The sequence below is a fragment of the Nicotiana attenuata genome, chromosome 7 (genome assembly GCF_001879085.1).
Source record: "Nicotiana attenuata strain UT chromosome 7, NIATTr2, whole genome shotgun sequence".
NCBI classification, from domain to species: Eukaryota; Viridiplantae; Streptophyta; class Magnoliopsida; order Solanales; family Solanaceae; genus Nicotiana; species Nicotiana attenuata.
In genome coordinates, this window is record NC_031995.1 from 70,114,594 (window position 1) to 70,126,143 (window position 11,550).

An 11,550-nucleotide genomic window follows, 5' to 3' on the forward strand; every position below is an offset into this window, starting at 1 on the left:
TTCTTGTTACGTTAATATAGATTTGTTGTAGCTTTTCCCTATTTGTTCAACTACGTTTATATTGTGGTTGGTTGAAGAGCTCAATCGACTGTGCCTATTTAGTGTGTATTACTCGGGAGAGAGTGCATATTAGGTAGTTGTTGAACAACATCACTCCTAACGTATATGCGGGATCAATACGGAGGGTTTAAAGGTGAGATTAAGGATAACGAAACTTTAGTGTGATTCGAGTGAGCCGTACTTAATTCCAGCTAGCGTAACTCGGGAGAATATGTCTAGTAAATTATGGTAGTTACCCGGGAGAGAATTACGACACTCAGAATGCTCATGATCGGTAGAGAAAACTTAGGCAAATTTATAGAAAACGTAGCGGAAAGCATTCCGACAAAAGGGAAAATCATAACTCTAGACCTCCTTAATCTTGTCTCCAATCCTTATCCTTGTTAATTGATAGTTTTACTGCTTTCTAGTATTTGTTAGTTAATTAGATAAAAACAAATATTATAATCTTTATAATTAGGAAATTGTTTGGACTTATGTTTCTTAGCGATATTGAACAGCTGTAGCTAAGCCTTAGTTCTCTGTGGGATTCGACTCTGGACTTGTAAACCAGATTATATTTGCAACAACCGCTTAGTCCTTTTTATAAGGCATAGTTGGACGTGATCACATACGTGGTAATAAAACAAAAACTGTTTGTCCTTTCAAGAAAAATTTAACATTAATTAGATCAAAAGTAAATGATTAAAAGCATATTGAAATTTCAAAATTCGAGATTTAAAAAAGAAAAACAGAAGCAAGTATACTTTTTAATCTAAATAACTAAAAAGAAAAATAAACCGTAGAGAGAGAAAATATAAAGATAAAAATAATAAATTAAGCGAAAGAGAAGAAAGGAAAAATCTGGAAAGAACGAACAAGAAAAAATAAAATTGGCTTTTCTTAAAAAAGAATGAAATGAGAATCGATCCTTAGGCTTAGCATAAGACATAATTTTGTTATACAGGTGCCTTTTTTTTAATTAATTTACATATGTTTTTTTTAATGTGAAGTATTAGTGAAATACCAATACATACATGAAATTCTATCAAAGCGATCGGATGACGTACCACCCCATCTTCTCTATATAGATCCGCCCCTACTACCATGTGCGAAAATTCTAACCTAATTGGCATGTTAAGTACGAAAAATTTATGAGTAAAATAGACTCTAAATAGTTTTGTCAAACAACTTATGTGATGAATGTGTTATTTTCTACATTTGTATTTTAGGTCTATGTTACGGTGTATAAAATATATATTACATGAATTTACTATAGTGAAATAATAAATCGAAAGGAGAATATATAGTAATTGATCATAAATAATGAAAAAAAAGACGTATATTTATTGATTTAATAAAAATATTAAGTTTGCACACGAACTCGTGCTATTTGTATATTATGCTCTTTTATAATTTTAAATTTAAGAAAATGACTTTTTTAGATTACTTATATGAAAAGACAATCTCTTATGTGTAAAATTAATTAAAAAAAGAAGTAGGATCATAAAACTAAAAACAAGTTCTTAATAAGAAAAAAAAAAAAAAACCAATGACCCAGTCGTATACTCGTAGGTTTATGAAATTGATAGATTTTGTTTGCTATTTTCCTGGAAGATTAGACTAGGTAGGGACTTCGATAAATCAGAAGTTAAATATCCAAAGATAATAGTGTAAATAAGTCATAATAGAGGGACCAATACAGCAAATGACATTTTCCCCAAAAACCCATAGCCACCATCACTAAAACCCTAGTCCCTTCAGCAGCAGAGCATATATAAAAAGAAGTGAGGAGCCCGAACACCCTCTTTACAGCTTCTTCCGTTTTCTCTCCCAAAACAGAGTTAAACATATAGGAACAACAATTGGTTAATTTTGGGCGAAGAAAATGTTGGTATTGTTTGAAACACCGGCAGGTTTTGCCCTTTTCAAAGTTTTAGATGAGGGAAAGCTCTCCAAAGTTGAGGTATAAGAAGCATTCTTCTCTTCACCTTTGATATTTTTTTCTTTCTTTTAGGGTTTTCTTGTTTTATGGAATCCTTTTATTTTTTTGTTGCAGGATTTGTGGAAAGATTTCTCCTCAACTGATTCTGCTCGAAAGGTGATATCTTTTTTCTCTCTAAACTATTTGATGAGTAAAAAGTTTTTCTTTACTGTAATTTTTGTGCTTATGTAGCTGTGACATTGAAAATCTTGAGTGTTTTGATAAAAGAAAACATTTTATGTATTTAATGGTTATGTGAATACACCGAATGCAGTTAGCTTAGTAGGAAATATTGTGGTTGCTGAATGTATATATTTGAAAGGAAAAATGTCAAGGAGAAATCCTTTTCAAATAAACATTTTATGTATATATTGGTTTTGTGTAAACATTGAATACAATTAGCTTTGTTGGGAATATTGTGGTTGCTTATTAATATATAAATATTTGAAAGTAAAATATGTCAAGGATGAATCTTGGTGTAGCTTTGTTAAAATTTGAACAAAGCTAATCAGAGATTGGTTATTCTTTCTATTTGTTTTGTGAACATAAGCTAACAGTTTTCAGACAGCCAAAGCATTGTTTTTTCTTTCTTTCTTCATGTTTATTTATTTTGTGCTTAGTTGATGTTGGGGATATGAACTGCCCAAGGTTTTCGACTTTATGTTTCATATTTCATTTATGTGATTGCTTGTAACAAAAACAGGTTGTGAAGCTAAAAGCTTTTTCCAAGTTTGAGAACACCTCAGAAGCTCTGTCAGCAGCTACTTTGTTGATAGATAGCAAGCCCAGCAAAGGATTGCGCAAGTTTTTGAAAGCTCACTGTGATGGTGAAACTTTGGGGGTTGCTGATTCAAAGCTTGGAAATGCAATTAAAGAGAAACTGGTCAGCTCCTTTTTTTGGTGTCTGCTCATTGTTTCTTGGTTCTATTTGGTTATGGTTTTTTGACTGAAGTTTGTTCTGGATGTGTTTGCAGCAAATTGACTGTGTTCATAATAACGCTGTCATGGAATTGATGAGAGGGGTGAGAAGTCAGTTGACCGAGCTCATTACTGGTCTTGGATCTCAAGACTTGGCTCCAATGAGCTTGGGTTTATCTCATAGTCTTTCAAGATACAAGCTAAAGTTTAGCCCTGACAAGGTAATTTGTTGTATGTTGACTTATTTATTTCATGTACTACATAGTTTCACTATAGATATTCTTATGTAGTGATTGTTGGGATAATCAATTGCCACTTGAGAAAAGGAAAGAATAGCATGGTGGGAATGACCCTCTACCTCCGACAATGAGGTTGGGGGTTCAATCCACCAGGGGAACAAAGATTTGAGTTTTCAGAAGACCACGAACAAGTTAAGGTGTCCAAATGAAAAACCATATATGTATTTGGCCTATTCTTTGGTTCATATAAATTGTTTTCACTCTGTGAATTGGTAAGTTCCGACTCTTGAAGTCGAATGGTTGAAGTTCACATATTCACGGAATATTTTTCTCCAAAAAGCATTATGATGGTAAAACCTGTAGTCCACCATTATCATTGTTTACATAGTCTAATTTATGCTCATTCCATATGTCTCCCATGTGATGCTCACATGTAAATTGAGGAGTCACAGCTCTTTGGCTATGTTGTTTCCTGGGATCTAACAGTCTCTAGCCAGTAGACGTTATCTAATTTCCTGTAATTCACAGAACCCTTGCAAGTTCTGTTGAGCTTTGTAGTGTATAAGGCTATATAGTGCGTGGGCTATGTTATTGTTCACTGTCAATGTGGTATAGTCTAACTTTAAAAAAAATGTATTATAGCCTACCATTTTCTTCACATTTCTGTGTCTCCTGAAGTTGTTTGCAACTTTGTATAGCTTATAAAAATGACTGGCCAGCAGATATTTGTCCAAATTTTATATTTTTGACGGCTTTGGCCTTTTGTTCAACAGATAGCAGTTTATGACTGACATTTCATTGCTTTGCTTAGGTGGATACGATGATTGTACAAGCCATTGGCTTGTTGGATGACCTTGATAAAGAGCTAAACACATATGCCATGAGGGTCCGAGAATGGTACGGTTGGCATTTTCCGGAGCTTGCAAAGATTGTACAAGATAACATTCTATATGCCAAGGCTGTGAAGTTGATGGGCGACCGTGTAAATGCGGCAAAGCTGGATTTCTCTGAGGTAAGGAGTGACATCCTTTTAAATGCTTCTTGAACTAAAAAATCTGTTACTCTTCATGCTCAAGAGTAATATTCACTATTACGTTGGCTAGACTTGCTAGCTGACATAAATCTTCGTATATTGTACTTCAAAATAGTCAATGTTCGCTTCCGACAAGATACATGCTTTCATTCTGAAATTAACAACAAACCCAGTGAAGTGGGGGCTTACATTCTGAAATTCATAAGATAAATTCACACTTTCGGTATGGCTATGTTTACAGATACTGCCAGAAGAGGTTGAGGCAGAATTGAAAGAGGCATCCATGATTTCCATGGGGACTGAAGTTAGTGATCTTGATCTGGAGAATATTAAAGATTTATGCAGCCAAGTTCTGTCATTCTCCGAGTACAGAGCTCAGTTATATGATTATTTAAAGAGCAGGATGAACACGATTGCCCCAAATCTTACAGCTCTAGTCGGAGAACTTGTTGGTGCTCGGCTTATTGCCCATGGCGGCAGCTTGTTGAATCTTGCAAAGCAACCTGGAAGTACAGTCCAGATACTTGGTGCTGAAAAGGCTCTTTTCAGAGCTTTAAAGACGAAGCATGCAACTCCGAAATACGGGCTTATATATCATGCATCTTTGATTGGACAGGCAGCACCAAAACACAAGGGTAAAATCTCAAGATCTCTAGCAGCAAAAACTGCTTTGGCAATTCGATACGATGCTCTTGCTGATAACCAAGATAATACCATGGGTTTGGAGAATCGGGCCAAGGTACTGTTTGTAACTGTTGTCTTTGGATGATATTTTTTGTTTCCGGCTCTTTATTAAATCTGATTATCTTGATATGCAACTTTTTTAGCTTGAAGCACGCTTAAGAGCCTTAGAAGGCAAAGAGTTGGGCAAGTCAGCTGGGTCTGCCAAAGGCAAACCAAAGATTGAAGTTTATGACAAGGATCGCAAAAAGGGTGCAGGAGCACTGATAACACCAGCCAAGGTTTGGGACTGTCTTCTCTTTTGAGTTAATTGTTTCTGTTTTGCTTCCAGTTATTGACTTCTCCTTTTGTAGGTTTACAACCCTGCTGCCGATTCTGTTATTGGACACACTGAGAATGCGGAGAAGATGAGTATAGATGGACAGCCATCTCAAATTAAGGAAGCAGCTGAGGAGGTTCCCGTTACTGAAGGAGAGAAGAAAAAGAAAAAGAAGAAGAAGTCTGCAGAAACAGAGGATAATGCTGTAGCAACTGATGCTGCAGAACCCGAAGACACTGGGAAGAAGGAGAAGAAGAAAAAGAAGAAGCATGCAGAGGAAGTCGAAAGCACAGAAGTGGAAAAAAGTAAGAAAAAGAAGAGGAAGCATGCTGATGCTGATGAGGATGAAGCAGAAAGCACGGATAAAAAGAAAGACAAGAAGAAGAAGAAGAAGAAAACTGAAGAATAACTGTTTCAGCGCAGACATTGTTATTATCAACAATTTTGGTATTGGGCATTGGGCGGCGTGGTTAAGTTGTACAATTATGTCATTAGTAAGTTATTAGTGCTTTGTAATGCAACTTAGGATTTCTGTTAGTTAACAGATGCTTGCTTGATGATGCTTTTAATCCTACCTTGGACTCTTTATTCTACTGTGGAATTTTTTGCTGTATGCTATTTTACATGTTTTAAGCCACAAATGATTTGAAGTTATAGTGCACTGCTGGTGCTATACTTGTATTGTTGGTAAAGAGCTAAATAGGGTGCACTTGTTTGCCATCATGGTCCTTGACATGAAAAATTGCTCTCAAGTGCCTCAAGAACTGTAGCAAAGTAGACAACTACAAGAATCCATGTCACTATTCTTCTAAGGCACTTTTGGGACTACATTTTTTGTTGCGGGCTTTCATCCTCCGCTCTGTTTAATTAGTGTCACTTGTGACAATAACAGAGCTTCGTGTATGCTATGAGCAACTTCTGTTCTTCAGGGAATTGTCAAATTGCATGCTGGCTCCAGTGAGTATTAATGCACTGGTTTGTTAATTATAAGAATTAGAAGGTGACATCTAATGATAAAGTAGATCTAGATTGAGAGAGAATTGGCTTCTCGAGAATCCTCTGGAGTCAATCAGTAGGGGAGTTCACACCGGGACTTTCTTAATAGAGAAAGAACCCATACCCTGAACCGGGGAAAGGCGATAACGACCCAGGAAATGGTGAAGTACGTGAATCGACTCCCTCTTCGAGTCCAGACCTTTTAACATAAAATAAAGAATAAGGGACTGACCTCTAATGCAGCTGTCCTTTTTTAGTTTTTACTTCGAATCTGAAGAAAAAATTGTTTTTTAGAGGTTGTGAGAAGCAAGCTGGTGTATTTTTCTAATTTGGTTAACAGCCGGTGCCTTTGTCCTTTTCAAGTGAATGGAGAGCAGAGATCATAAGAAGGATAGTTGTTATGGGCTAATTTTACAAAGAAAGAATTAAAGGCCCTGACTTAACCATCTCAACCTGAGGAAGCAGGTGAATAGGTTCTTGATAATGAAGGAGAAAAACATCAGAGGAAAAAAAAGTCTGCCGAGACAGAGGAAATTGGTGTAGCAACTGATGGGGCTGATCCTGAAGAAACTGGGAAGGAGGAGAAAAGAAAGACGCATCAGCACGGTGATGATTAAATAGAAGTGTTGGCATGGAATATATGAAGTAGACTGTGTTGGAATAAAACTAAGTTAAAAAAAAATAGAATGGAACGATATGTTGTTACTATCAACAGTTTTAATAGCACTTTTAGCCCGGGTTATAAATTATTTATATTCGGTAGCCGAAAAAGTGTATAAAATTTGTATAATTTTTCTATATAACATACAGAATGCATAAATATACTTTTTCGGCTGTTATTTTAAGAGCGGCTATACAATGTCATTTTTCCTTTAATGATTTAGGCATAAATGATTCTTTTGAGTTGTAAAGAGATGTTAATCAGTTTTTGCTGGTTTGCAATGCAGCTTAAGATTTTGTTAATCGACACACAACTAGATCCGGATGCTTAATTCTACTGTGGAAATCTTTTTGGGAAAATGCATAAGTAACTGATTGAGCTTAAGCCGAGGTTTCAACTACACACTTTATTTTTGCGGGAGTCCTATCACCCTCCTGAACTTTTATAAAACGGAATAAATATCGCCCTTAAACTAGATAACCAAATTCTTGGTAGGCAGTGAAATACACGCACTGCCACATGTCTATTTCGTAATTTTTGATTTTTTTCTCTTTCCTTTCCTTTTTTTCTTTCTTATCCTATTACACTTTTTTTATTTTTCTATTTCATTCTTTCTTGGGAAAATGCATAAGTACCCCCCTAACCTATAGTTGAATTTTCAATTACACACTTTATCTTTGCTGAACTAATTTTAAATGGAATTAGTGAAATGCCACTACCACATCTGTGTTTGGTGGTGAAATACACGCGCCTGACACATGTATTTCCCACTAAAATCATTTTTTTCCATCTACTTCCTTTACCAACTCACTTTTTGTATTTTTTAAAATACTTTTTCCCTTTTCACATAACTCACCTTCTCCCATCCTCCACCCCACAAGTGAAGCAACAAATGTTTTTTGGTTGAAGAAGCAGATAGAAAAACGGCGAGCTCCTAGAAAACTTTCTATCAATCAACAATCAACAATCAAATTCTTCTTCCTTGTTCTTTCTTTTATGTAAATTTGATTAATTAAAAAAATAGGACTCCCCTTACCCACTTCACTACCTAAAGTAGTGAAAAGCTGAAGGCCCCAATCGGGAAACGGCGAGAATACTTTTTGAAAATAATAATCAAAAATCTTTTTTTTCCCCAGTCTTTTGTGGGCTTCTTCCAAGTTTAATCGAAAATTGATATTGGGAAGAGATTTTTTCATTCCTGTCTGTGAGAAGCAATTGCAATTGAAAGTTTAAAAGTGGCGATTGAAGAGATTAGAAATAGCAGTAATCATCTATAAAGTATAGTGAAATATGGAGAGGAAAGAATAAAATCTTCAACTCGATCTCGTTGGAAAATATGGAGAACGCCGGAGCTAATTTCCGGCCAATCTATAAGTAACAAAGTTGGAGGAAAGAAAAGAAAAAGAAAAAAAAAACAAGAGAAAAGAAAAAATAGAAAATAGTACTCCTACACAACAACAACAACAACAACATACCCAATATAATCCCACATGTGGGATCTGGGGAGGGTAATGTGTACGCAGACCTTACCCCTACCTAGAGAGGTAGAGAGGTTATTTTCGATAGACTCTCGGCTCAAGAAAGTGTGGAGAGGAAGAGAAGGGAGGAGAAGAAGAAGAAATAGGGGGAAGAAAGAAACAAGAAGGAGACAAAGGACGACAAGGCAAATTAGGGAAAATAGTAGCATCAAATAGTATCAATCAGGGAGCAGCAATTCTAGTAAAAGTCGAGAAAAAAGTAGCATCAAATAGTAACAATTGGGGAGCAACAATTTCCAGTAGCAGTTTACAAAAATAATGAACTTGGCTGCTAAGTACCAGTTATAATAACAAACAAGAAGAAAGTATCTTTCAACCGACAACAAGAACATTACTAGTACTACTGGTAACCCTAGGAGAAACTCACAACTACCAGTCAACCCACCACCTTAATCGTTGGCCTCCACTCCTTTCTATCGCAAGTCATGTCCTTGGTTAGGTGAAATACTGACATGTCCTGCCTAATCACTTCTCCCCAATACTTCTTTGGCCTACCCCTGCCCTTCCTCAATCTCTCCATGGTCCACCTCTCACACCTCCTGACCGGGGCATCTATGTCTCTCCTCCTCACATGCCCAAACCATCGCAACCTCGATTCCTGCAACTTGTCTTCCATGGCTGCTACTCCCACATTGTCCCTAATAACTTCATGTAACGACCCGACCGGTCGTTTTGAGTTCTAGCGCTCCGTTCAGCCGCCTGAGGCCATGAGCAGCTTCATTTCAGGTATAATGACTTGTACGTGTGGTCGGAATTAAGTTCCGGAAAGTTCAGAGTTGATTTAGGAAGAGAATTCTCATTTCAGAAGCTTAAAGTTGAAAGAATGAACTAAGATTGGATTTTTAAGTAAATGACCTCGGAATCAGGATCCAAAAGTTCCAGCAGGTTCGAATGATGATTTCGGACTTGGGCGTATGTCCGGTTCGGGTTTTGGATAATCCGGGAGCGTTTTGGCGCCTATTGTGGAAGTTAGCATTTTAGAAGAAATTTCATAAGTTTGGCTTGAAGAGCATTTCAGTGTTATCGATGTCCGTTTGGAATTCCGAGTCTGTGAATAGCTCCGTATGGTAATTCTGGAGTTGGGGTGCGATCGAAAGTGAATTCGGAGGTCCGTAGGTCATTTTGGAGTCATTTGGCTAAAGATTGAAATTTGAAGGTTTTTGAGAAGTTTGACCGGGAGTGGACTTTTTGATATCGGGGTCGGAATCTGATTCCGGAAGTTGCAGTAGGTCCGTAATGTCAAATATAACTTGGGCGCAAAATTTGAGGTCAATCGGACTTGATTTGAAAGGCTTAAACATCGGAAATAGAAATTGGAAGTTCTAAAGTTCATAAAGCTTGGATTGGGGGTTGATTCATGGTTTTAGCGTTGTTTGATATGATTTGAGGCCTCGAGCAAGTCCGTAATGTGTTTTGGGATTGGTTGGTATGATTGGTTGGGGTCCCGGGGGCCTCGGGTGGATTCCGGATGGTTAACGGATCAAAAATGGAATTTTGAGGAAGGCTGAGGTTTGCTGGTTGCTGGTATTTCCGCTTCTGCGGAAATGGGACCGCAGAAGCGGCCCCGCAGAAGCGAGGGATAGACCGCAGAAGCGGCTGGAGACGATGGGAGCTGGGACCGCAGATGCGGTCATTTTGCCGCAGATACGGGACCGCACCTGCGGGGGATGGAGCGCAGAAGCGGAAAGGGGGAGGCCTGGTGAGGACCGCAGATGCGGTATTGGGGCCGCATCTGCGGGACCGCAGATGCGAAAAATGCTGGGCAAAAGGCTTGTTTTAAAATCGTGATTTGGAGTTCATTTCTCTCATTTTTCATGGCTTGGGGCGATTTTTGGAGAGCTTCAAAGAGGGATTTCGTCATCTATGTCAAGGTAAGTTACTCCTACTCAATTCCAAGTTAAATACAAGATTATATCATGGATTTAGGCATGAAAAATTGTGGGGAAATTGGTGTTTTTGGAAGAAGACCTAGAAATATTATAAATTGGATTTCACCACGAATTTGAGCATGAAATTAGGAGTAAATTATATATTTGAGCTAGTGAAGCCATGGGTAAACTTTATCTTCGAAAAAATTTCGCATTCCGGGCACGTGGGCCCGAGGGCGTTTTGGGCAACTTTTCAATCGGAGTTAGGAATTGCTATGAATTAGTTTGTTATGAATGTTTGAGCATATATTAATGGATTTGCGTAACCGTTGGCTAGTCTTTGAGCGTGGTGCATCAATTGGAGTACTCGGAAGGGCGTGGAATGCCGGTTATGGATCTCCGGAGCGAGGTGAGTCTCCTTTCTAACCTTGTGAGGGGAAAATGTCCCCATAGGTGAATTAATTGGTTATGTGCTCCTATTTGTGGGGGCTACGTACGCACGAGGTGACGAGAGTCCGTGCGTAGCTACTATTATGCTATTGTCCGGGTAGTTAGGACCCAAAAGCATGTTATACTTGAATTATTTATGAACCTATCGATAGCTTGAATTACTTAAATCACATTGAATTAGTAAGGTGATTACTAAAAGGATTAAACTTCATTTCTTAAAAAATTGTTAAGGGAGAATTGGTTTTATTTGGATAATTATTCCCCGATAAAATTCTAATTGGCTATTTGAGCATGTATATTATGTGTACCTGCGTCTCATGGATGATTCGCGAGCAGGGTGATTGTGTATCTTATGTGCACCTGCGTCGCATGGATGATTCACGAGCAGGGTGATTGTTTATTTTATGTTGACCGCGTCGCATGGATGATTCGCGAGCGGGGTAATAGATGCATCTATGGTTCGTGCCATTCGACCCTCGGCAGTGCACAGTTTACATTTCTGTTGGATCGGGCCGTCGCCTCGGTGTGATTTGCGCATGTTATTTGTCGCTTGAGAATTTTTAAACGTGAAATTTGCCCTTCGTGGCTTGATATAAATTGAAAAGATAATAAAGAGTAAATCTTGAAAATCCTTTGTTAATTGTTAAAAGGTGTTTACCTGTTTTACAGCTTCGTGAATTAGAACATGCTATATGAATCCATGATTTCCTCACACATGTAGTATATTATTATTGGACCGCTAGTGAGTGTCCAGGTTGACCATCTCGTCTCTACCTCTTCGGGGTTAGGCGGGATACTCACTGAGTACACGTTGATTACGTACT

General features: G+C 37.8%; 1 protein-coding gene across 1 annotated transcript; it reads left to right on the forward strand.

The window, feature by feature from the left end:
* LOC109229276 (probable nucleolar protein 5-2) lies at positions 1,731-5,867 on the forward strand. Its single transcript, XM_019394664.1, has 8 exons — positions 1,731-2,005; positions 2,099-2,140; positions 2,727-2,906; positions 2,998-3,162; positions 3,992-4,192; positions 4,455-4,952; positions 5,041-5,175; positions 5,248-5,867. The coding sequence occupies exons 1-8, from the start codon at positions 1,928-1,930 to the stop codon at positions 5,620-5,622; spliced, it is 1,674 nt and encodes a 557-aa protein (XP_019250209.1). The 5' UTR covers positions 1,731-1,927; the 3' UTR covers positions 5,623-5,867.